The sequence below is a fragment of the Mustela putorius genome, unplaced genomic scaffold (genome assembly GCF_011764305.1).
Source record: "Mustela putorius furo isolate JIRA1106 unplaced genomic scaffold, ASM1176430v1.1 tig00001075_pilon_pilon_pilon, whole genome shotgun sequence".
Lineage (NCBI taxonomy): Eukaryota > Metazoa > Chordata > Mammalia > Carnivora > Mustelidae > Mustela > Mustela putorius.
This window is the reverse complement of record NW_025421560.1, coordinates 173,286-200,045: the sequence shown is the minus strand read 5'-3', so window position 1 is coordinate 200,045 and position 26,760 is coordinate 173,286. Positions and strand designations below refer to the sequence as shown.

The 26,760-nt window shown below is 44.9% G+C and overlaps 1 protein-coding gene across 2 annotated transcripts in view; it reads right to left on the bottom strand.

The window, feature by feature from the left end:
- The window catches only part of COG2 (component of oligomeric golgi complex 2), a 52,905-nt gene that overhangs the window by 4,573 nt on the left and 21,572 nt on the right, over positions 1 to 26,760 (bottom strand). For both annotated transcript variants that reach the window (XM_045087224.1, XM_045087223.1), the window contains exons 4-15: positions 25,488 to 25,568; positions 23,769 to 23,872; positions 21,332 to 21,440; positions 20,305 to 20,484; positions 18,554 to 18,678; positions 14,279 to 14,405; positions 12,251 to 12,390; positions 5,964 to 6,025; positions 4,103 to 4,254; positions 2,285 to 2,482; positions 1,313 to 1,385; positions 878 to 1,020 (exon numbers count right to left, since the gene is read on the bottom strand). In XM_045087224.1, the coding sequence (XP_044943159.1) occupies positions 878 to 1,020; positions 1,313 to 1,385; positions 2,285 to 2,482; positions 4,103 to 4,254; positions 5,964 to 6,025; positions 12,251 to 12,390; positions 14,279 to 14,405; positions 18,554 to 18,678; positions 20,305 to 20,484; positions 21,332 to 21,440; positions 23,769 to 23,872; positions 25,488 to 25,568 (1,494 nt within the window). The remainder of the gene's footprint in view (positions 1 to 877; positions 1,021 to 1,312; positions 1,386 to 2,284; positions 2,483 to 4,102; positions 4,255 to 5,963; positions 6,026 to 12,250; positions 12,391 to 14,278; positions 14,406 to 18,553; positions 18,679 to 20,304; positions 20,485 to 21,331; positions 21,441 to 23,768; positions 23,873 to 25,487; positions 25,569 to 26,760) is intronic.

Genomic DNA, 26,760 nt, shown 5'->3' with positions numbered 1-26,760 from the left:
GAAGAAAAAGCACCACAAAGGAGATTCACCCCAGCTCGGTTCAGCCCTCTCTGCCTCTGGAACACCGAGTCGAACAGGAAGGCCAGCACGAACGGGACAAGACCCACGATTAGCACATGCAGAGGCTGCCCCAGGGACACTCCAAAACAGGACAGCATCTTAGGAAATTGTCATAGTTCTTAAAAATAATTTTAGCCTAACATCCAACTCTACAATTGTGAAAAAAGAAACTCGATGGAAAATTAAGTGACACGTAGCCAGAATGAGATGAGAAATGCCTGAAAACAAGAATTCAGGAGGGGAAACTAAGACCACTGGTCCAAAAGAAGTCCCCAAGTCGCCATTCTATAAAACGTGACAACAGGAGAATTTGACTTTGAACACCAGCGTGCGTGCACGCTTTTCCATCTCATAAATGCTTTCCATGTTCTTAACACAGCTTTTCAAATCTTATTAAGTTAAAGAACCGGAGGAAGCTGGTACTTGCTAGGACAGTATGAAGGGAACAAGGTAAATTCAAAGTTTTTCAAATAAAAGATTCAAAGACCAAAAGAGTATAGGAGTTAAAGATATTTTCTTAAAATGCTTTCTTTTGAAATCTTTCTTTAGCTTTTCTTTTATCTTTATCTTTTCTTTATCTTTCCTTAAGGCCAAAGGCATCCAGAAAAAGTCTGTATAGTCTGAGTCCAATTCTCAAAGCAGCTGACCGTAACCATTCACCTGTGTGGTCCCCCTCACGCAAATAAAGACTCTATGGATGAGGCCGATTAGGTCTGTCTTGGGCTGTCCTGGGTCTTGCTCAACCACTCCCTCCCTCGGTGGCTTTCCTGCTCTGTATTTCCCCAGCTTGGAATTCTTTTCAGTGAGTGCTGCTAACCTTATTGGTTCTCCGGTAAAGCCTGGGGACCTCCAGGGCACTTTTCAGGTAACTGAAACAAGACTCACTTAAGTCTTGGATGATTCTGTTACTCAAGGCAGGAACACAGGCTGACAGAGACATCTGGGAGTCCTCCAGGGCTGCTGTAGAGACATAAAGATTAGATGTAACCACTTACTCAGGCCCAGATGTGAATCTTAATTTAGACAGTGTCATGGTATTTAGAGAGTATATGACAGTAAATAAAATCAAATCATTAGAATTAAACAAAGTATCTCATTTAGAGAAGTTAAAATCACAGAACAGAATATAGAAACAACCAAGGATTTACAACGAGAGAAGAAAATGGTAAATATATCCTATAGTCTCTAAAGTTTTATTTTAAATTATTTCTTATTCAAAGATTTGCTGGGTCTAAAGGTTCATTTTTTTTACCTGAGATAGAAGAAAAATTCTTAAAGCCAATCATTTCAAGTTTTGGCTTGATTGTTTCCAAGAGTTCTGGAAGCTGAAATAAATATGCACTTTATATATTCAGTTACTTTTCAGAAATCAAAGGAAGAGGCAATTCTATTTGCATCTATAAACTCTAAAATATTGTTAATGAATGATGAAACAAAACTCAGGACTTTCTGTCATTTTTGTCAGAAGAAAGGAGAATTTCTAACGCTTTCACAATATAAGAGAAACATCACATGAAACGGCAGTGCTTGGCTAGCAACAGGCCAGGGACTATGAAAACCATTTCCTGTCCTGTGGTTCTCTCCGGTCCCAAAACAAGCTTACAATGAAGACCATGTTTTTACTCAAAACATGTGATTTGTTCGAGCACCACAACATATTTAAACCGGAGGAAAGCAGATTTATGTACCAGAGCACTCGCACCCAAATTCGGCCCACAAAGCCCTCTTAAGTAATGATAAAGGCCCCCAAATATGGGGCCCTATCCAGGGGAAAAAGGCAGAAGTTTTAACAGTTGAGCACTTTCAAAGTACAGCTGACGATCTAAAGTTGCCAGGAAATGATATGGTCAGGTCAAGTGGGGTAGAGACAATGAAGCCCCAACCTGTTAGCGATCATGCTGCACAGGGTGAGCGGAACTAATGGGCAGATGGGAGCGGGCTCTCTTGGGGCTTGTGACAGTGCTACGGGAGAGGAAGTGGAGGCCCCAGGTTCACACAGTTTGCGACCAGACTGATGAGCAAGGATGCAGACAGCCCACTGGTGGTGGGCGCAGGGTTTGGAAAGACACCTTGGAGGGCAGATGAACACATTCCCTTGAGGTGCCCTTGGGCCCCATGGTTCTAAGCCCTGTGAGGCCAAATGGTGTCAGGTCTTTGCACACACACTGCTTTCTGTGGCCATACCGAAGCAAGCACCTGGGATTCTTCCGGGACACAGGCCTACCTGCTCCTGAAGTTTGTCCAGGTCTGCGACCACATACACGAGCTGCGTACTGGAAATGGAGACTGTGGGCTTTGTTTCTGAAGGGCCACTTCCTTGGTCTTCACCATTTCCTTGGGTAACTGAAGGGTCTTTGCTACCAGTTACCAAAGTCTTTTTGATATCCTTGGCACTTTCATTAGAGATGGGCCTGAGTAAAAGCTGGAAAACCATTGCAATGATTATTTTTCCACTAGCAACATCTCTGAGCTTTCATTTTTGTGGGTCAGTGACTCACATAAAGTGACAGCTATCTACGAAGTATTACAAGTTCACTAACGGAAGCACAACAAGGAGAAACGAGGTCAAGCGACAACCCCACGTACATTTAATCTTCCTTAAACCTGTGTCTAATTTCAGTGATAAAAAGTAACTGGCAAAAATAAAATAGGTTCCTAAACAGAATGAAAATTAGTTTCTGGAACATCACAATTAAAAAAAAAATCATTGACTCTACTGGGTAAAATCATTTACCTAGTGTGTTTGGTAAATTTATCATTGTAATTAGTAAGGATAAAAAAAAAATCAAAATCCAAGCCTCATTATGCTTCAAATAGTACAAACAAAAGTGTTACTTGAATCATGTATCGTTACAAGGGAAAAACCAGAGAGAATTACCCTGGAATCAGGAAAAAAAAGGAAAAATGAATGTTTGGGGCAAGATAATTTATTAGAGACGTCAGAATTACTGGCTGGTCAGAATGCATCCGCCGCCAACTCAGACTGAACTGAAGAATCTCATGGCCCCTATGTCCCCAGAACTGACCGCACAGTGGTCTTCAGAAACAGCCTGATGGTCTGCTAAGACCCTTCTGAGCAGAAGATGACAAAAGGGAAAAAAACAACAACTGGCTTCCACTGAGCTCCCGGGATCTGCCAGGTACTTCCATCAACAATTTGTTGGTCAACAAATTATCTCTTTACTCCTCACAACCACATATAGAAGCTGTTTTCCCATTTTACAGATGAAGAATTTGGGACTCCAGAGCTAATCTTCCCAAGGCCACAAAACATGACGTGCAGAACCTCGGTTTGGTTCTGACTGAAGCCTGCGCTCCTTCCGCTAGAACACTCAGTGACACGGTGACGTGCTCATCTCTGATGCCAACTAGGACTTCTTCCCACAGAGGAGGCTTCTTTATGTCATCCTTCTTGAGAGCAAACACACGCTTCCGGCCTCTTTTCATTGTCATCACACACAATGAGCCAGCTGCGTGTCTGTCTGTCTCTGGAGACTGTCCAGGAGGCAGGGCCTCTCTCAGACCCAGATGCTGGCGCGGGGCCTGCCTGTGCGCTGAGCTGAACGGATGCTTTACGCACAGAACCTAACAAATCTTCGTGGGCATGTGGCTATTTAATATAGTCAACTACCTGACAAGGAAAAAAGCAGGATATTCTGAAATGAAGGGAAGGTTAATTAATTTCCCTACCTTTTAATCTCGACGATCGTTATGATTTTTTTTTAAACTTAGAAATACGATTAAAACGTCTATTTTTATTTCTATACCTTTTCATTAAAATGAGCATCTCTGTTTTAATCTGGGGGCACCTCAAAGATTCTGGCTTGGAGGAGGGAACACAAACTCGTCAGCGTGAAGCTTTCCCACCAGACACCCACAAAGGCCATGGAGCCAAAAGGGAAAGGGAAACACACACTGGCTACAAACTTGAGAAGGGCGCCTACTGTCGTCCTCCAGATTAATCTCTAGTGACCACAGGGCCTTGTAAAACTGGAATCCCTGACAGCAGTGGTTCTGGAGCGGCGGCGTGGCTGGCCCTCACCTCGTGGACGAAGCCCGAGTACCGAGCCAAGAGCTGCAGTGTGAGCCTCCACAGCCGATGTGTCAGCCCTGGGAGGAACATCTCAGCCGACCAGCACTGCTGCAGGCCGCTCCACGTCCTGTGAGAAGCCAGGAGGCAAAAGGGACTGCTGGCTGGAGAGGAAACAGACACGTCAAGAATCACCACCAACTCCAGGCTCAACTTGAACATTCTCAACGTGTAACTCAGGAATGGGGAAAATGGCCCTAACCCATCCACGCTACCCCATCTTTCGTGGCAATGCGCTAATTTTACACAGGTCCCCCTCCCAGGTGCTGGGGAAATGTTAAACACACAGCATTCAGAAATCATCTGTTTTGAGGCATCTTATACCACCTCAATAAACACAAGCAGGAGGGGCGGTCCTTGCAAGGGTTTCGACTTTGGTGCCGAGTCTGTCCTGTTGCATTTGTCTGCTCCTTCGTTCCTCTCCCTGAACCCACTGCTCATGTACAGAAGTCAGGGATATATGACCGTGTTCAGCAAAAACAGGTGAAGACCGACTTTGAGGCTAAAACCACGCGGTCCAGGCTGACCTGGCCACACAGACATGAGGAGTCTCAGCGGGGCAGCCTAGAGACCCACGTGACTACAGAAGTAGCTGGACAGTGTATGAGTGGCCACTGGGAATGACTACAGGACACGGGATTAGTGAGATGCTATGGAAAGCAAGTATGTCTGGAACCCACCAACCACTGTCACCTACTCACTATCCCAGGATGGGGGCCAGGGCTCTGGAGGCCTGGGGCGGGAACCCCAGTTGTGAATCACCCCCAGAAGGGAAGGGCCAACCTGATGCTTTACATGGGCCTGGGATGAAAGCAGATGTGAGCCAGTTTGCTATACAAAGAGCTGATCACCAGGGGCTAATCCCCTTGCCATGTTATATTCAGAAACAAAAATAATGCCTGCTTCCTATATTCTTTTTAATTAATTATTTTTATTAACATATAATGTATTATTTGCCCCAGGGATACAGGTCTGTGAATCGTCAGGCTTGCACACTTCAGAGTGCTTCCTATATTCTTAGAGTGTTTTTTGTTTGTCTATTTTAATTTCACTTTAGGGATGCCTGGGTGGCCCAGTTGTTTAAGTCTGCCTTCAGCTCCGGTCATGATCCTGGGGTCCTGGGATCAAGGCCTAAGTCAGGCTCCTTGCTCAGCAAGAAGCCTGCTTCTCCCTCTGCCTGCCTCTCCCCCCGCTTGTGCTCACTCTCTCTTTCTCTGAAAAATCAATCTTTAAGAAATAAAATCTTAATTCCAGCGTAGTTAACATACAGTGTTGTACTGGTTTCAGGCATACAATACAGTGACTCAGTGATTCTGTACATTCCTCAGTGCTCATCATGGTGAATGTCCTCTTAATCCCCGTCATCCGTTTCCCCCTCCCTCTGGTGACCCCCAGTTTGCTGTCCATAGTTAAGAGCCTGTTTCTTGGTTTGTTTCTTTTGTTCCCTTTGCTCACTTGTTTTGTTCCTTAAATTCCACAAGTGAAATCAGATGGTGTGTCTTTCTCTGACTCAGTTCACTTAGCATAATGCACTCTAGGTCCCTCACGTCCTTGCACATGACAAGATTTCCTCCTCCTTCACTGCTGAAACAATTTCCCATTCTTTTTACCGAGAATGCTCTATAAACCAAAAAAATCTGATTTCTTTAGCCTCTTTAGAAAAAAAGAGAGCCTGAGTTATGTTTTTAAGGTCTAACTACGGCATGACAGGACAAGGTGCAAGTAACCTCAGAATGGCAAGGTCTAGGTGACTGGCTGAGCTTCCCTCACTCACGGAATGACACCCTGCCACTGATCACTTTCAGGAAGTTACCTGGGGCGTCCGCCAGCACACCTGTGAGTGCTGCTTCTAAGGATCCTGCGATCTCTCTGAACCTGAGATAAAAACAAGAGCACAGATGAGGGTTAATGCAGCTGCCAGATGCCTCTCCCTGTTCTCCCTCCTTCCTGGGGACCAGCCACTGCCTCCACTGGCTTGTCCCTCGGTCTGATGCTCTTATCAGTGTCCAACCAGCCCCAGAATGCCTATTCTCCCAAATGTTTTCTTAACTGAACAAGGAATACATTTCTCTAGATTCGGGCACGATTGGGTAGGGTTTCTCTGTTATTTGCAGCTGACTGGAATCATGACTAGCCCCACGCTTTTCAAACTGAACAAACTGCCCGTTAAGCCGCCGTCAAGAAGCCATGCCTGCAAAGTCCCACCTGCCTCGTGAAACCCGAGTTTCCATCCCCTCGAGGCCACGAGACTGCAGGTATCTTCAATTCGTCTTGATTTGCACGATCACAGCAGAGTACATGTCCTCAAACTAAGGAACGGGGAGGCTGTATTCTGTATCTTTGTTTGCAAGCTTGAGAAAAGCCACTGCAGGTAGCCAGTGAGCACAGCGGCTGGTGGCCCATGCTCTGCACACTTCCGTGGAGCCCCTCATGCTCCCTGGTGCCCGCCCTGTTGGCACAGCCAGCGGCATCTGCGCCACTGCTTCCGGTCACTTTGCCTGTGTCTCAGCTGGCCCACCATCCATTGTGACCTCCTGTCGCCGATTTCTGTTTTAATAACTGATGAGGGCACGTGTTTAGGACTTTGTGACATGAACGTGTGTATTTTTTAAACTAGGTGCTCAGGTAGCATTCTGTTTGCCGACTATGTAAACATCCCCCACCATACCCTCCCCAGCACGCTCCTGTCACCTGCCAGTTCCCTTACGGCAATCAATTCTGACACATGCTCAAGATTAATTTACCTAATTGAGCAGTTTGGTTTTTTTAAATTATTTTACCTATTTTATTATTTTTTAAATTGTTTTGTTAGTCACCATACAGCATGTTATTAGTTTTTGGTGCAGTGTTCCATGATTCATTGTTTGCGTATAACACCCAGTGCTCCATGCAATGTGTTTCCTCCTTAACACCCATCCCTGGGCTCACCCATCTCCCCCCCCACCCCAAACCTTCAGTTCCTTTCCTGGAGTCTATAGTCTCTTGTGGTTCGTCTCCTCCTGATTCCATACCCCCTTCATTTTTCCCTTCCTTCTCCTAATGTCCTCCGTGTTATTTCTTATGCTTCACAAGTAAGTGAAACCATATGATAATTTACTCTCTCTGCTTGACTTTTTTCACTCAGCATAATCTCTTCCAGTCCCGTCCATGTTGCTATAAGAGTCGGGTATTCATCCTTTCTGATGGAGGCATAGTACTCCATAGTATATATGGACCACATCTTCCTTATCCATTCGTCTGCTCAAGGGCATTTTGGCTCTTTCCACAGTTTGGCAACTGTGGCCACTGCTGCTATGAATGATGAGGTACATGTGCCCCTTCTTTTCACATTTGTATCTTTGGGGTAAATACCCAGTAGTGTGATTGCTGGGTTGTAGGGTAGCTCTATTTTTATAACTTTTTGAGGAACTTCCATGCTGTTTTCCAAAGTAGCCATACCAGCTCGTGTTCCCATCAAGTGTTAAGAGGGTTCCCCTTTCTCCACATCCTCTCCAACACTTGTTGTTTCTTATCTTGTCAATTTTTGCCATTCTAACTCGTTTAAGGTGGTAGTGGTTTTGATTTGAATTTCCCTGATGGCTAACAATGAACATTTCTTCGTGTGTTCTTCATGTGTCTGTAGCCATCTATATGTCTTCTTTAGAGAAGTGTCTGTTCATGTCTTCTGCCCATTTTTTGACTTGATTACTTGTTTTTAGAGTAGAAGTTCTTTATAGATCTTGGGTATCAGCCCTTTATCTGCAGTGTCATTTGTGAATATCTTCTCCCATTCCGTGGGTTGCCTCTTTGTTTTGTTGACTGTTTCCTTTGCTGTGCAGAAGCTTTTTATCTTGATGAAGTGCCAAAAGTTCATGTTCTCTTTTGTTTCACTTGCCTTTGGAGACGTGTCTTGAATAAACATTGTTAAAATTAAAATGTCTATGCTGACCAGAGCGATCTATACTTTAAATGCCACCCCAATCAAAATAGCAATGGTATTTTTCAAAGTGATGGAACAAACAATCTGAAAATTGTATGGAACCAGAAAAGGCCAAGGAAATGTTAAGAAAGAACTACAAAGCTGGGGGCATCATGTTGCCTGATTTCAGGTTTATTACAAAGCTGTGATCACCAAGACAGCAGAGTACTGGCACAAAAACAGAAACACAGATCAATGGAACAGAATAGAGAGTCCAGATACAGACCCTCAACTCTACGGTCAGCTAATCTTCGACAAAGCAGGAAAAAAGAGCCAATGGAAAAAAAGAGAGTCTCTTCAGTAAATGGTGCTGGGAAAACTGGACAGCTATATACAGAAGAATGACACTTGACCATTCTCTTACACCATATACAAAGATAAACTCGAAATGGATAAAAGACCTCAATTGTGAGACAGGAATCCATCAAAATGCTAGAGCAGAACATAGGCAGTAACCCCTTCGACATGGGCCACAGCAACTTCTTTTAAGAAACGTCTCCAAAGGCAGCTTGTTTTTTTTATAGTACATGTGTGCTTTTTAAAAGCAGTCCAGGGACAGAGCTGAAGGAAACTGTCTGAAGGGTGAAAAGAACAGCACATCAGAGAGCGAGCAGCAGCTGTGCCGTCCGCCAATGTGCAACACAGCCCAGAGCCCAAGACCCCAAGGCTGCCCTGCACTGCTGGGACCGGCCTGGTTACCAGAGTTTCCTGGAGGCTAAGTGGAAGGAACCTTCACACCTACTGCCCAGGGAAGCCTGTGGAAGGCTTGTCTCCCTAAGCTGCAGACAAGAGGTATGGGGGAAAACAAGTGACAAGCCGAAAGGCAGGGTTAGAGAAGGGAGCCCAGGAGATAAGCCCAAGAATAGCAGCAAAAGGGGGTGGTATGACTCTGTACCTCAGGAAGAGACGGGGGAAGGGGAGCTCTACAGCGGGGAGAGCGTACTGGCCCCAGGTCTCAGCCTCAGGCCCCTCACATCACTTTTTCCAAAATCTATACAAAATACAGAGTAAGCTCTGACAGGGAAAAGGCCTGAGAGCTAGCCTGGCTCTGCATATAGCTGGGGAAACCTGGAGCGAGCTACACGGCCCCAAGTAAGGAAATGGTTACGTAATGCATGGCACATTCATTCTAGAATGTAGTATTGGAAGAGGTTGGCTTGAAGCTACACAGCAGTCAGAGCATGTATAACTTACCAGTAAGGAAGACACAGGACACAAAATTATGCAGACATTTATGCTAACGACAAGAACGCACATGTGAGAAGTTACCAGAACCAAAAGCAGCAGGATCCCTGGTACCTTGCTGCCTTCACACGGCCCTTTGCCGTGTGACCACAGGGGAAGAGCCATGAAAGCACACCTGCCTGTGTCACCTGACAGAGCTGTGCCTCCCCAGCCCGGGGCCCAGCACCAGCCCCTCACTCAGCTTTGCTGGGCAGCCGACTTCCAGGACAGAAGTGACAGGTTATCGTTCTTTATGCAAAACAGCAGCAAATGAGAGGCGACTCTGTTGAAGCTTGAGAAGCGAGCAGTCGTTGGCACGTGAATGTGTGATGCCAATCTGCTCTTGTCCAGAGTACTTGTAGCGAGGGCAAACTCCAAATAAAACCTTTCTCAATTCTTAAATCTGGGTTTGGGGAAGGTCTCCGGATAAATTCCTCCAGGCAGGCTTCAGGTCTGCGAGCTTCCGAAAGTGCTTGTACAGAATCGGCGCGGCAGCGAGACACCCCCTCTGCTCGGCAGGATCAGAACTGTCGGAGGCCGCGTCTCTACACACCTCTACCTCGTGTACACGCACACTTGGGGCAAAGGGAGAGTGCGTCGATGCTGCAGACATGCCACATCATTAACGAGGAGACCTACTACGTTCAGCATGTACCGAATAAAGCATATACCGTGAACGTTCTAGGAGTATGTAAGGTTCTAGAAAGTAAGGTTCTAGAAAGATTTCAATTAAAAAGACCTACAACTTAGCCTTTGGCTTTGAAGAGATTAACACCAGTTTCTAGGTAGCCACTGGCTTGTGACAATTTGACACGGTTTCGGTCCTACCTGCATTTACTTTCCTTCCTATGAGAAACCAAGTCCTAAAGCTACTTTGCAACATGCCTGTAAGAACATGGGAAATGCAGACCCAGCAGGGTATCAGGAACAGTGTGCTCCAGAAGGTGCTAGCTCGGAATGCTCCCTTTTCTCCTAAGAGGATGGGGATGCAGGCCTACGGTCAGACCAGGAGTGTAAACCTGTTCCCAAGAGTGCAATATGAGTATTTCTCCCTATAAATATGTCAAAGCATACCACTCCACTGGCTTTTGGCTTCCTTCAGGTGACCCTGAAATGAATCAGATAACAATACAACTCTGACCCTTGTCATGTTTGTGGAACTTACTGTCATTCCCCCAGAGTAAACAATTCAACACCTGGTAAAAATCAACAGGACAGTCCTACAAAGGATTACTTGAATTTATTTTTAAAATGGAAAAACAAACATATCGAATACAAGTTCCATACTTTGTAACTCAAACGTCATTTTTAAGAATTTCACAAATTTTGAGAGAGATTACAAAGAAAAGTTAACCAATCCCTTTGAATGCTTAGTTTTGAAGATCTGGCAAAGGTAAAATCTTTCAGGGAACTGGCTGGCTTTCAACCTAGTTTAAGGCTCATCTGCCAGCCTGTGAAAACCAACTGAAGCGAGGCTGTGCTGTTGCTGTGAGGCTCCGCCTGGCCCACCCCGAGCTCTGGCTCAAAACAGCCCGCTGGAGCTCCAGGAGGGTGGGTCCAGGAGGTGGGGGGGGACAGTACAAGATGTCCAAGCATGGGGTCATGGGATCTGGGGGAACAACTGGAAATAAGAGTTTGGAGGCAGCAGCCAGGACGTGATGTGATAGTACCAGGCATCTAAAGCTATCTCACCACCGACTACGGAAGAAATGGTTAAATGCAGACATCTCTTCTCTATGTAGCCTTATACTGTGACATAATGCTCCACTATTTTAAATTCTGCTCCTGAATCAAAAGGGCTTCTTACCCTGTCTTGATCTTGATTATCCTGTAACAACTACTTCCAATGTGGTCCATGAATACCGTAGATGAACAAATCCTTAATTTCCTACTCAGAGACAAGCTACGTGGTGATGGGACCTTGTCAAATTAAGCATAAAACTTGGAGTAGTATGAGAAGGGCATCTCCCTAATGTTCTGATAACCGTGATTTCATTATCTGAAGATGATTACATACATTTGCAATCATGGCAAGCAATTACAATCAAGGTACCTAATCCGTAATATATTTCCCTGTGACTTTCCCTCAGAACTCTAGGGAAAAGGATTGCATTGTAATGAAAGTACTCAGCGATGTAAACAAAAAGCCTATGACCCTCTACAGACCGTTCTAAAACACTCTAGTTAATGTCATTCTATGAAGGAACTTACCATGACCTCAATCAAGAGACTCTGCAAAATTGCCTGATCTCATCGATTTTTCTAGCAGAACACACTTTGCCAAGAGTTTATCCTAAATTTCCCCAATAGTTTATAGAAGCACTTATTTACATATGAGTCATCATCAGGACATCTGTTAGAAGCGTCACCATTTTCCAGAACAGAGAGAACAAATGTCAGAGATTATAAAGAAAAGCCAAAATAATAACTAGGATTCTTGTAACTGATTGAAGGAACCAGATGCAAAGGATACTTAAGGCTGTGCCTCTCCCCACCCTCTCTGAGGGAAAGAACTGTCCAGAGAAGCTGACAACAGATGTCGGCCGGGGCCGCTGTTTGACAGTAGACAGGTGGTGAGAAGAAGAAAAGGGAAAAGAAGAGTGTGCCGCTCCAGAGCCCCTCCTGCCCGTCTCGTGTGATGGCTGTGGAAGTGTCATCTCGGGGGACGGATCTGGGCCCGGAGGCCACCTCAATTCGAGGCTGGTGTACGCAGCCCTCTAATCACAAAATTATTTTTCTCTCATGTGAGTCAGGACCTTGGTAATCCAGACACCCGCACATTTCCATTTTAGGTTTTGCTTCCCATGGAACAGTACAATGATCTCAAAGAAAAGGCCGGTAAGTGGGGCAACCTCTGCATTGGTATTCGAATTCCCTCTTAGAAGACTGGAGGTGGGGGGAGGGAATAAATTACTGACCTTATTTGAAAATAAACAGGTAAATTCCACTTATTATTGAAGCTGTGATAGGCAGGATGAGCTCTTAGTCTCCTCACACTGGCCTGGGATCCACACTGCTGTTCAAACGCTCTCACAAAATCCATACTTATGGTGTATTTCTAAAAGAAGAACACACAGGTGGGCATTTCACTGTAAGCACACTAACCAGAAACAGGAACATGCATGGAAAGCTGTAATCCAGAGAGAGAAGGGGAGCCCTCGGACTCCGTTCCCAGAGCTGACAGGGACCTCAAGAGATCGTCCTTCCCGGGTCCCGACTTGAAGATCCTATAATGCCCAAGTGGTCCGGTGACCGGCTCACGAGCTTACGTGACAAGCCCATCTGGAAACCCAGTGCTCTGCAAAGGACAGCTCTCATGTTCTAGGGTACCCCTAATCTAGCCCACTGGAACGAGACAAGACCGGAAATTAAGTGGTCTTGCTTTCACTGCTGCTCCAGAAGAAGCAGCAGGACAAGAATCAAACCAGGGGAGCAGTCCAGTCCTTTCTACAGACGGAAGAGCATGAAAACAGATGGGGGAGGGAGGGTGTGTGTGGGGGGGATTATGGGGGGGCCATACCACCGTGAAGAGCAACAGCTGAAACTCACCCAGCATTCACCACCTGTGTGTTGTGCTTAATGTACCACTTAATTTCGCCCACAAAACTAACCTACCAATAACTACTGCTTGTACTTTAAGGATGACATTTCCTCTTCTGCTTAGGCTCCGAGAGAATTTACTCCCAGACGAAGCTAACAGAGAACACAGAACCGGGGTCAGCCAGCAGAGCAAAACCGCAGATGTGGTGAAATGCAGACTCCCTTGTGGGAACTCCAGGCCCCCAAGTGCCCAGGCTGTTAGGAGAATGTGTGTGGACCTTCCACGGACTTCTTAATTAAGATGGGCTCAATTCTGGCTCACCAAACCATTCACCTAAATTTGCTGAAGTCTGTGCTTAGGCCCGAATTACAGTGCCCTGAATACTACACGTTTTTAATTTCTTTCAGTTGGTTCTGAGCAACAGATCCCCTGAGTGTGAGTTCTAGGCATGTGGCATTGAGACAAAAGTATTATTTATCCTTTTGGGATAAAATGTATTCTACTTCTGCATAGGACAGGATGCTAAAGGAATACAAAGATGTTTCTTTCTTCACAAGAAGCATGTCACAGCAATGCGGAAAGCTGAAAGCATTTTTTGAGAGAAACTGACAGATGCTATGCTTGCTTGAAATATACCCACCAACATTAAGCACTGGTTTAGAATTCCAAAATCAAAGCGCTGTGAGAAAGTGTCATTTCCGAGCTGAAACATCTCCTGAGCCTAACATGATCCATACAATTCTCTAGAGTACAGCAAAATGTAAAAGGTCTTAAATGGTTCCTGCCTAAACCACTATTTCATTCTGCTTACAGTGTCTATTTTTGAAAGCCCTAATTTTCAAAATCACAAAAATCACTGTCACACAATTTACTGAAAGTGACACCAAGTGATCGTATTGTTCAACATACTGTTAACATCACACAATGAATCACGAGAATAGGTCAGTGGTATTTCTGGAATAATAACGCTCCAAATTTGTTGTCTTACCTGTTTTTGAAGTCCACCAGCTCCCCAGCTCACCACACTTACTGCCTGCCTCTCTACGCTTTAAGAATTAACAAGGATTTTACAATCCCATCGATACCTTTTGTTTTCCTCAAAAATTATACAGTACAGATCTGCAAACCTACTTTTTCATGGAAAACAATTGTAACGAGATTGGCTTTTAATGGTTTTTAGGATCTTTTTTAAAAGTGAGAAAATAATAAACGCATCTAGTCACAACTGTGTTTAGACTGGATTTTACTAAACATTGTCAAATTAAAATACGTATTCCCCAAAGTATCAGGGACTATTACTTGGATGAAATGATTTTTAAGTACATGCTCACTCATGAGCTCAAATTTATTTAAAAAAAAAAAAAAAAAAAACACCACAGAACCAAGACTCTGCAGAAAAAGGTACCTCGTGAAATGCATCAGGATTCCCGGGATTAAAAAGAGAAGGCAATTTTTCTTCTAATCCTCGTACTATTTCTGGCCACACAGAGTTCACCAAAAAGTCATATCCAGGAACAGTATTGCCTTTTTCACTGTAGGACAAGAGCAAAATCTCAGTCAGATACACTGTGCTCTTCTATTTACAAAGGGCGAAATTCTGCTGTGCTGCTTTTACTAGAAGTTCCTCAGCCTAATACTTATTTTGACCTTTACGAACAACTCTCTTTGTCAATGGGCTGGTTTAGGGCCGACACTTCTATGTTACTCTTTGATCCCAGAATCACCTGGAAGCAGGTGTGTCCTCTGTGGCCTGACTCTTTTATCTATCACACAGGAGAGCAAGTTGGTATCAGACTGCCTTGGCACGATTCCTCCCCTAATTAGGTCACCGTATTTACACTCTACCTTGGATAAGAAGCAGTCTAATAACACAAGAAGAGTTATCTTCGCATTCAATCTTAATACCGCTAAGCTCCGAGGTGTTGTAAATGACACTAATTTACCAATTACTAACAGCTGTGCGAAGACGCCGCCCTCTCTGAGGTCACCTTCAGTTCTACAGCTGTAGGACTGCTCCGTGTAAAATCTTGATCACAAATCCCAATACAGAACACCTATCACATTAATGTTTTTGTGTGTGTCCATACTTTATTTTGCATTTTTTAGCAAAAGGCTGGGCTCTGGATTTCAAGTTCTAGAATTCGATGAGAGGCAGAGGCAACACAGACATGAAGCATTCACTTGGGAGCCAGAGTGCCTGCGCTCAAATCGTGGGCCCTTTACTTTCTATGTTTTGTTGTCTTCATCTTTAGATGGACATGACAGGATATGGGTCACAGGATCATCCTACGGGTTAACGTCTACCAAGCATTTAGGCTGCGTACAGTAAATGCTATGTTAGCAATGGTTTCATACATAAGTAAATACGGCAGATTCGTTAAGTTTCTTCTGAATTTAAAGATACATAAATATTTGAGGCAAATACCACTGCGATGACCACCCGCTCTGACTGCTGTATACTGTGTGACATGCTGTACTTTTAAGAAAATTTTCTTGAACAATGGTCGGCAATACAGTACACGTTCTTTAAGCAAAAGTGGGAGTTCTATAGCTAAGCGGTGATAGCAAATTGGGATTTTACTATGCTGGCATTAAAAATCAACAGAAAATGCTTTCATAATCTTCCTGCTTAGCAAAAATGATCAGGACACACAGGTTATAACGGAAGCTACGCTTCACTTCCAGAAAGGGATACCAAATAATCTATATAGTTTGGTATTGATAAGAAATCACCGGTGGGTTGGAGGAGGGTTGGGAGGGGAAAAAAAAAAGGAGGGCTGGGGATGGCAAAAAAGAAAGAATAACATTAAGGGTTTTAAAACTACAGATGCACAGAGTATAAGCAACATTAAATAACAAGAGCTCCACATCCTCAAGGTAAATATCTACTTAAAGCCCCAAAGAGAAAATTTACATCCTCAAGATTAACAGCTGAAACAGATGGCAAATGAGGAAAGTGAATCCTTATTCCTCGGAAGATAAATCCCACATGCCGTCGGTGCTGCCAGGTTATAAAGGGCATGTGCAGACGAGACACATGGAACAATTGAAGGGCGGACAAGGAAAGCGCTGAGCTGAGCGTGTGGAAACCTGGAGGCAGGAGCTAAGCAGGGGGTGGTCAGGGGCAGCACAATCAGGATGCTTGAGGCAAATGACGACCTACCGAGGTACAATTTAGATTCCTCAATGGGACACCTGGGTGGCTCAGTCAGTTAAGCATCTGCCTTCGTTTGGGTCATGATATCGGGTCCTGGGACCAAGCCCTGCACTGGGCTCCCACTCAGGGAGGAGTCTGCTTCTTCCTCTTCCTCTGCTCCTCCTGGGCTCATGTGTTTTCTCTCTCTCTCTCCCCTCCTCCCTCTTACATAAATAAGTAAATAAAATCTTTAAATAAAAAACCATAGATTCCCCAAATTTCTGAGGCTTCTCCGTGAATTCGGCCACACTGAAAAAACTTGCAAAGCTTTGAAACTTGATATTTCAGGACCAAGACTAGCCTTGTCAAATCTAATGACTGGCTGGCTGTTTCCTAACTGTGGCTTCTTTAGTTTTACATCATGACTTTCCGTCTTCTTCTTCTTTTTTAATTTTATTTGAGAGCAAGACAGCACAAGCCAGGGGTCAGGGCAGAGGGAAGAGGGAGCCAACATGGGGCTCAATCCTAGAACCCTGAGATCATGACCTGAGCAGAAAGGCAGAGCTCAACCGCCAACCACCCAGGTATCTCTACATCATGACTTCTAAATTCTTAATGTGAAATCCAAATCCAGTTAAATCTTCATGATTACTAACTGCAAGTGGCAAAACCAGGCTTTCTCTAAATTCATGTAGTGAAAACAGGGTATTTCAATGGTCAAGTGGCGTATTTATTACTCCAGGTTTTTCTTCCCACAGAATACAAATTCAAGACAAACTACATTGCTTGCTTACTTCATAAAGATTAGGGACCTCCTTAGTCTACAGATTCATTCTTTCATTTTGCAGACACAGGGTAGTTTTAGCTTTAAGATGCTGTGCCAGGTGTGGGCAGGAAGGTGCGGGCAGCATGGAAGGGAGCACGTGCTAAGCCTACGGACATCAGTTCTCAACAGATTAAAAGCCAAATGGAATCCAGAGGATGTGCCTAATGCTGAACAACGGGATAAAAGATGGTCTCTTGAAAGAAGTGGTATCTCAGGCATGCTTGGGTGGCTCAGTTGGTTAAGCCTCTGCCTTCGGCTCAGGTCATGATCTCAGGGTCCTGGGATTGAGTCCCACATAGGGCTCCCCGCTCAGTGGGGAGCCTGCTTCTCTCTTTGCCTCCCCCTCTGCTTATGGTTTCTCTAATAAGTAAATAAATAAATAATCTAAAAAAAAAAAAAGAATTTGTATTTGACTGGAGCTTCATGCGGAGGGACAGGTCAACAGAAAGACAAAGGGAATGAGACAGGAAGCAATGAGGGAAAACACGGAAGCGCACAGTACAGATAGATGTTCCTCGGCTTATGATGGCCTCGGCTCCTAATAAACCCATTGTTCAGCTGGAAATCTTTTTAGTTGAAAAAGCGACTGAACATCAGAGCTCAGCCCTGCCTGTGCTGAGAACACTTAGAGTATTGCACAGTTGGGCAAAATCCTCTAACAAAAAGCCTATTTCACAATAAAGTGTCTGGTATCTCATGTAACTTACTGAACACTGCACTGAAAGCCAGAACAGGACGGTTCAAGTGTGTTGGTTGCTGACCCTCATGATCATGTGGTTTGCCTGGGGGCTATGCTCGCTGCCCCTGCCCAGCATTACAAAAGAGGATCCTACTGTAGATCGCCAGCCTGGGAAAAGATCCAAACTAAACACATATCACTTCTGCACTATTATAAAAAGTCAAAAAACCATAAACTGAACCAATGTGAAGTCAGAGATCTTCTGTACCAGGTGTATTAGGGAAGGTCAAGTGCTCCTGTCTGGCCAGGAGCCATAGTGGTATGAGGGAAAGTTCCACAGTAGGAAGTTCTATAGTGGAGAACCGCTAGGACTCAAGCACCAAGGGCCTCACAGGTTGCGCCAGGAAGACTGGATGCTCCTCTGTGGGCGATGAGTTGCCACAAGTGACTCTGGAAGGCCGCAGAGCTCTGGGCAGGTGGGACAGCCGAGGGCTGCAATGAAGAGGGACAGGTGGAGCTGGGAGACCAGGTGGGGAGAGCCCGCTACCCTTGAACAAAAGGCGACAAAGGTCTGGACTGGGATGACGGAGATGGTGGAAGGTAATGGGATATTCATGAAACAGAACTGGAAAGCCATGGAAATGAAATGAGAGAGGGAGGGAAAACCGAACATGACTTTAATCGCCATCAGTATAAAATGTGTTGAATTAAACTGAATTGGTATTTCTAGACAGATGATGACATCACAATAATGGAAAGAACCCAATTTTGATTTTGAACCTGGTTAAGGAGAAAGTATAGACAAGAGAAAAGCAGAGGCTCTGGAGTCACACAAATGTCACCATCGAGATTCGCCCCCACTCTTCATTCCCTTCCCTGTAAACCCAGGCGAGGGACACCTGCCTCACAGCACTGGTAACAAATAGGGAAGCGCACACGTTCCCGGGTCAGACAGGACAGCCAGGGATCAGCGGCCCATGAGGAGGTGACAGGTGGCCACTAAACTGAGCTCAGGTGCATGCACAGCAGTTTACGTCACCTTGAGATGGCTCCTCCTGTGACCTCTCGAAGAAGGCAGCAGTGGTGAGGAACGAACTCCAGGAGCTTAGCATACATGATCTGCAGGCCGTCCGGATGAGACTCAACGATCTGCTCTACGATCACCTAGCAGAAGGAAGAGTGGTTTTTGTTGTTGTTGTTGTTGTTTTTAAAGCACCTAAAAGAGAAGTATGAACTATACACTACACAGAAAAGAATCAAGTAAACCTTAAAAATGCACTTCGTCCTTCCTCCATCCCACTCAACATGCTTTCTAAACAGGAGGTAAGTAACAGCGGCACGAAAATCTAGGTCCCAGGATTTGGGAACACTGTTCCAACCCCGGGGGACACAGAGGCTGGGGGACAGAGACTGGCCTGAAGCTAAAACATCACACACACTCATCTGCTTCCCTTCTGAGCTTAAAAGCGAAATACTGTATCTCCGGACAATAGCTCTGTACCATCTTCACCCTGGCCTTGTCTTCTACCATCTCCAGAACAGGGAAAGGGCTGAGACAGAAAGCGATGGAAGAAAACACATCTTATTTTGCTTTAGTATTTTACTTTTTGTGGTGAGGCTGAGTTGCAGGAGGTGAATGACAAGCATACAAACTTAAAGTACAAACGTGGCCACAGTTCATTTAACGACACGGAAACGTAAAGTGCTTCCCTAATTTAGCATATTAGATTCAGTTCAACGAAAAGGGCATAATTAAATAACTAAAATATTTTCACTTATTGACAAAGAATAACATGATCTTTTTCACCCCCACAGAGAGGGCTATGAACTATAATAGGATACATACAAAGAACTGACAGATCATTTATTTTTAGTAGTCCTAATGAAGCTGAGAAGATTAATGAAATAAATCCTTCAATTTCATTTCTATCAATGGGATACTGTCCTATTTTAAAACTGGAAGCCTTTCATCCTGAAGTCATGGCGGGTAGCTTTATACTTACTGGACAGAAAGAACACTCACACTGGCAGGTGACGGGAAGAAAGCCCTCAAACGCTGAGACTGGCTTCATGACTTCTGTCAGCCTGAACTAGATGAAACCGATGCTCTCTAAGTGGGAAACTGCTGATTGCTGGCGGCCTCACATGGTGCAGCCCGTGCTCTGGCCGCTCAGAGGCAGGATACACTGACTCCCTGTATTTAACTGTATCCACATAGGTCAAGGACACTGGGTAACCAAGTTCCGGACTTAAGGTGTTACCCCGCTAACTCGCCCATAAAAGCCCTTTATCTTTGAATAATCCCTCCCTCCCACCTTCCTGGCCTCGCAAACTCTCCCATGGTCTTCAAGACTTAGGCCACATCAATTCTGCGAAGACGCCTCCCCTCACGGACTTTCCCTGCGCACAGAGCTGTCTTCCAGCTCCTCCAGCAGGCACGGGCGCCTTGGTGGGGTCACGCTTTTCAGCAACTTCATTAACGTATAACTTACGGAAATTGAAATTGACCCAAAAATGTTCTGATCCATACCTTCTTCTTAGGCAAGTCCTTCATCCCTACTAAATTAAGATGATCCCTGAGCTATGGCATCACTGGAAGAGACCAGAGTACATGCCTGATTCCTGCCATGCTGATGGGCACCAACCGGGACCAACCCTTTCTTACAACCAGAAGAGCAGTAACTAGGAGAATCTTCAAGGAAGAGCCCTGAGCTCTCTCACACCCAGTCAAGAATCGAAGCCAGAGTAGATGTTCTGTGTTTGCAGAATGAGGTGCATGGGGGCACAAACCTCATCCATGTACGGTTTCACCAGTACTTGACCGACCAATGCCTCTGCGTCCCGTGTCTTGTCAATTGTAGCGTAAGTCCGTAGGCAGTGCCTTATGATGTCCACATTGGAAGTCTGAAGCCCTTCTAGCAGCAGGCCTTCCAGGGACTGCTGCAGCATGGCCGTAATGCCAGCTATACGCTGCAAGAACAGAGAGACCAGGAAAGAAGGTCCAGGCACAACAGTTTCTAAAAACTCAAAAATATATGTATAATTTATATACATATGTGTTATATATATAAAGCAAGCCTCTAATTCTACCAGAATATATGTAAGATTAAAATCCCAATATTTCCTAGAGAATAACAATGAATCTCTTCTCCCCATGATTTCTTTCTTTCTTTGTTTTTTTTTTTTTTAAAGATTTTTATTTATTTATTTGTCGAGAGAGAGCACAAGCACACAAGGAGGCACAGGCAGAGAGAGAAGCATGCTTCCTGCCAAGGAAGGAGCCCAAGGTGGGACATGATCCCAGGACCCTGGGATCATGACCTAAGCCAGAGGCAGTGGCTTAACCGACTGAGCCACCGAGGTGTCCCCTCCCTATGATTTCTTTGAAAGTAAGTCGGCTTCATCAAAGGGAAGTTTAGACAATTACTGAACAACTAAAAGTTATTTGCCTCTTAAGCTACAGAGTTAGTTGGACAAGCGTGCATTTAAACCCGGTCAAGGGCTTTGGATAAATGAACTCTGACTACATCATATGATGTGTCAAGTTACATGAAATTCAGAATTCATTTTACTCGCATAATAAATCACTGTGAGTGATTTCTCACTCGCATAGTTTGGAGACTACACTCGTGTCTTTACACAAAATCTATCTAGTGTGACACAATGGAAGCAGGGTCCCAAGCAGCAGACACTGAAAGAAAAAATTCAAAGCTAGCTTCAAAATCCTGTAGCAATTATCAGGGAGCAATGCTAGGTCAAACCAAAATCATCCAGGAAATTCGCAAACAGCAAATTGAAAATCGAAACCAACACTTACTGGTCTTACTTTGTCCAGAAGAGGCATGCCTTTGCTCTGAATAGCATGAAACTGTAACTGGTTAAATTCTGTGGCAATTCTCTCCAAAATCTGTCCAGTCCAGAGAGGGCTAGTAGAGACAATTAGAGAAGTGTAATTCCCAAAGTTAATTTCTGAGCGACCACATCACCTGGTCAGCAATGCCGACTTTGGCGCCCCTTGTGCTCTTTCTTCCCAGTGTGTTCCCAGCCACAATCCGCCCCCCCACCACCACCTCCCATGCCTTACAGCGCTCAGGCACCTGCACCTGCATGCCACCAATTTTCAGGACAAACTGTGCAGCAGGCCCCAGGTGTGGGGGGTGAGGAGCGGAGATGTCATAGAAGCCACCGACGCAGCCTGGCCCGGGGCCACAGGGCCCAGGCAAGGGGATGGAGCTATTTTAGGTCAGTGTGGGTACAACTGCGTGTTTCCACTACGTTCCTTGGGCTCTCCCATTCGTGCCCTTCTTCTCCCATTCTCTAACCCCCTCCTCTCTCTTGCCCTGTCCTACCATTCATACCCGAATCCCCCTCCGCCTGCCTCATTCTCCCTCCCCAGTACCTCCCCAGTACCAACTACTGCTATCTCCTCAATCAGCTAAAACTGACTGCCTAGCAGCAACCTGGGAAATCCCTCAGAGAAGCGGACTCCAAGTTTACATTTACCCAACTGTAGAAAGAGCAAGCTTGGTGCTCTGGGAGCTGGTGAGAAATCACTCACAGTGCATCTGCCATCAAGTGGACTGGATACACTTCCCTCCTGCCCCCCCCCCCATTAGAAAGAATCAACCCCATTCAAAAGGAAGCCGAACAGAGAAAGAAAATAAAATAAATAAATAAAGGCCCCAAAGCCCCTGCTGGGCTCTATGAGGCATCCCACATCTGAGGATGGGCAGTCAGGTAGTGAGGAAACACACTGTAAGGAAACCCAAAATGTCTGGAGACCCGCCGTGGTGTGCCCAGTCCCGGAGCATCAGAACTAATGTGGAGGGAAGGCAAGCGCTCGGCAAGACCAATGCTGCTGAAGCCTAATCCCAACCTCTACTGACTGATCCCATGCGCATTTCCTATTTATCCTTATCTCAGCATTTCTGGGCCTGGCCAGCAGGATGGATTTACCGTGCGCCAATGCTGCTCTGGCTTTCCTGACTCTAGAGCTCAGAGCTGCTCTTCTCAAGAAAAAAAGTTCTCCAATGTAATGCTGAGCAAGAAAGTGCACAATGTCTGTTTATCAAGGACAGCGTTGCAAAGGGACAGGATTGTAGACATAGAGCTCACTGAGGTGTTTCTATCTGAGGAGCACAGCGGCAACGGCAAAGACAGGAAGAACACTGGAGGGCCAGCTCCCCAGGGGCCGAACGTGGACGTGGCTGGAGGGGCTGCAGGTGCTGCCGAGGGCTGCAGCAAAGCGGAGCCGCTGGAGACACATGGGCTGCAGAAGGGCTGCACACCTAGTGTCTGCTAAGTGCGGATGAATGGGGGCAGAAGCATGAGTGCAACAGGCTAGAGACACAAGCACAGTGGGGGCTGACCACTTAGTTGAACGCCTTGATGTGAAAGGGGTCAGAGACCCTGGACCAGAGAATCACTTCCTTTGGGATGTGTCCGTTCTTAATCTCTATCATGAGACATGTGGAGCATATGGTCTCTCAAGTTCCTTCTAAAATCTAAAACCTTAATTCCTAAAATTTAGAAACCTAACTCCGCCTGCAGGAGGAAGGACTGTTAGCCTCACAGGACAGAGCACGCAGGGCACCAGGTGACCTTGATGCGGGCAGCCCAGCTGGTATGTGCAGGACCACTGCACTACTACTGTGCGTCTCACGGTGCTGACAGGACCTAGCTACTCATTTTCTGAGTCACTCATTCACCCTGGCTGATTGAAAATTCACACTAGGAAGGGAACAAGACAATCACAGTATAACAAAGAGAGCCATCATCTTTTTTCTACTTCATAAGCTTTTTATTTCCTGTTTGTAAATTTCAACTGGATGTGTCCTATACTGTTTCATAATAATATAATGCTGGTGCAAAATACATCAATGGTAATACTCTGGGCATGTCTAGGGGAAAAAATGAGATGGAAAAAAAACAAGATGAATGGTAGGTATGCCTTAAAGATCAACAGGATTTTGCTAGTACTCAGGGAAGGTGATTCCAAATATAAAACTTTTCCACTGGAAGCATACTGACGTGTTGGAACTGTGGTCTCTAACCAAAGGGTTTATAGGAACGTGTTATAGACTTCACCATTTCATGCTCTCCACTTTCCTGGAGCTACATTCAAAAACACTAAGCCACAAACCTCGATTTTTTCTTGTTCAGAAATGAATTCTAAATAAGCCCTCCCCGCCTAATTAGGCTGGATGTGAAGTATTAATTTATGTGCTACTTAGTTAAAAAAAAAAAATACTTACCTGCTTGCTTCTAGTGCAGAGGTTTCTTTAGAACTTTGTGAATTTAAGATTTTTTCAATTTTTTCAACTGATCGAATAACTTGTATAAGCCTCAACACACACATCTATAAAAATAAAAATTAAGCAAACAAAAAAAGTCACCATCTTTACTTTTAATCATCTTTATTTCCCATGCTAAATGCAAGAAAATATAAGACCAAAAGGCAACTTCAAATATATAGGACATGCTATATTTTGAATATTTCTATGAAACACAGAATTGTCAAGAATGCAAATCTTAGTTCTAGAATAAGCATACTTCAATATTCTATTGCAAGTTTATAGAAAACAAAAACCCTAGACTTTGCTTTCTCATATTCTATACTCTTATTTCTTCTCTTTCCCATCCTGAATCTTTCTATGGGCTTTTCTTTCCTATTTTTTAAAAAAAGATTTGTTTATTTGAGAGAGAAAGAGAGAGACTGCATGTATGCGTACAGGGGAGGGGCAGAGGGAGAGAGAGAATCTCGAGCGACATCCTGCTGAGCACAGATCTCAATGCGGGGCTCAATCTCATGACCCTGAGATCATGACCTGAGCCAAAATCAAAAGTCAGATGTTTAACCAACTGAGCCACCAGGTGCCCCTCCATTTGTTTTCTTATGGCCCTTTCTTTATTCATGTTTTAACTTTGGCTTCCGATCATACTGACCCTCTCAGTTTACATGTGCATATACCTATATGCCCAAGCACCAATTCATTAAAGACCTTTTATACTACAAATGTTATCAAAGGGGTTGAGGGACATTATGAAAACTCTCATCCTTAAAGAACAAAAAAATACAAAGTCATCCATTCAATAAATAGTTACTGAACACCCCTGGGAGCTTGACATTCGCCCTGATGGGGGTCGGTGGGGAGGGGGACACAAGAAAATAAGGCAAGAAAAACACCCTGCTCTCACAAAGCTTACGGTTTTGTCTGAAAGCACACGACAAGCATTCTTTGGACAAAAGCTGTGAGGAGATCTAGAGGCGAATTAAACAGAAGGTCCCTCAAACAGGCTTCTCCCCACTGAGATTTTAACAAATATGCTAATAATACACATAGAAAACATTGTACAGAGCAGCAGGCGAGAGTCAGAAGCCCAGACTCCCAATGCCCGCTGTGCCCCTACATCGTTATGATCATGAATGACATCGGGGACACTTGAAACTGGAGACAACACTAAGGGGTGCACTCCCGGGGTGAGCCCTCGGATGTACGGAGCCGTTGCCTGTCTCGCACACCTGAAAGTAAGCCAACACTGCATGCTAAATACTGGGAATCGAAAAAATTATAGTGAACACTAGAACATAAAGAATGCAGAATCAAAAAATAACAACAAACCTGCGGCAGAATCCTGAGTTTGCTTTGGAAAGCCCACTTCTCCCCTAGTCTCTAATATAGGCCTATTTTCTTTATAGGGCTGCTGACAATTTTTTACAGTCGTTAACTGTCAAGCGCTGCACCGACAACAGTTATCACTGTTTCTTGTTCTGGAAAAAGTAGGTGATCTTGAGATCGTGTGGGTACCTCTAAAATTCAGTCTCATTATTTCAAGTAGATAACATGACATAATGTGTAAAGTGCACATGCATGAGAGCTTTGAAAAAAAGCTGAATAGTGCTGACAAGTACGTGGGGATAAGAGGAGAGGGCTTCAACTGGCATGCAGCATAAGAAATCTACTGGAGGGTACCTTTTTCTTCCTTATGTCCTCTTGTTTACACATTCGTTCATCTACTGCCCGAATTCCTTCACTGACAGATGACCTGAGACTCTTTAAAAGAATAAGAAAGAAAACGTATTACAGACATTGTTTTGTCACGTTATCAAGTTCCTACATCTCATTCAATTCCACAGAACTTAATACCTGTGCACCAGTACTATGCAGATATTGACAAAAACATGATATACCAGACACAGTTACTGTTGAGGGGACTCATGATCTGGGGGCATAATGACATGAAGGCAAGGTCGCATGGCCAGAAGAAGAATGACACATATACAGTGAAAGTTATGGGGATGAGGGGGCTTAGAATGGAGAACAGATAATATGAAGCAAAGTACAGGACAGTCTGGAAATGTGACGGGGCTCGAATCGGACTCTGAAAGCCATGTGTACACAGCTGCCGAGGTGGGGAGGGGATGGGGAGAAGATGTAAGTGCAGACACACTCAGGGTCAGGGTCAGACAGGTACACAGCCGTGTGCACTGCAGGCTTCCTTCTGGAGAGCAGCAGAAATAGGAAGGGAGGGCCAACTTCACTGAGATGAGGTCTTTAGATTGTGCACATTTTGGAGAACAAGAGAATGTCAAAGCACTGATGCATGATGATGAAATGTGGGTATGGAAATACCAGGAATCAAGAATGAAGAACAGAAGACCAGAAAAAGGCAGAGCGCAGAGGTGGAGAAACTTGTCCAGAAGCTAATGAATAAAGAGATAATTAGGAATTAGGGCCAAAACAAAGGTTAACAGTAACAACTAGAATAAAGTAGGCATATCACAAAAATTCCACAGGAAGGTGAATTAATTCACTCAATCAACATTATGAAACCCCTCCTGGACGTCAGTATTGTGGAAGCCCACAGGGATACAATGAAGACAGATATAGTCATATCCCTCAGTGGTCTGAGAATCTCACAGAACAGCTTCAGAGTTGGGACCAGAAAGGGAGGTCAGGCCTGTGGCTGAGCAGGACCAAAGTGGCCATAAAGACGGGCCATGGAAAAGGGAGGGGATACGGTGATGGCAGGGGGTGAGGCGGGACGGGAGCCTGTTCCAGTAGAGCACATCTGCCTCCAGGGAGGGGGTTTGAGAGAAGAGTTGGAGGCCAAAGGAAGGCTAGGCTTGGGAAACAACACCACTATGAGGCCCCGGGAGGAAGAGGCACACCAAGGAGGTGGCGGGAGAGCCACACAGCGGCTGGTGTGGAATCCAACAGCGGACCATGAAAATCCCTTCCATTC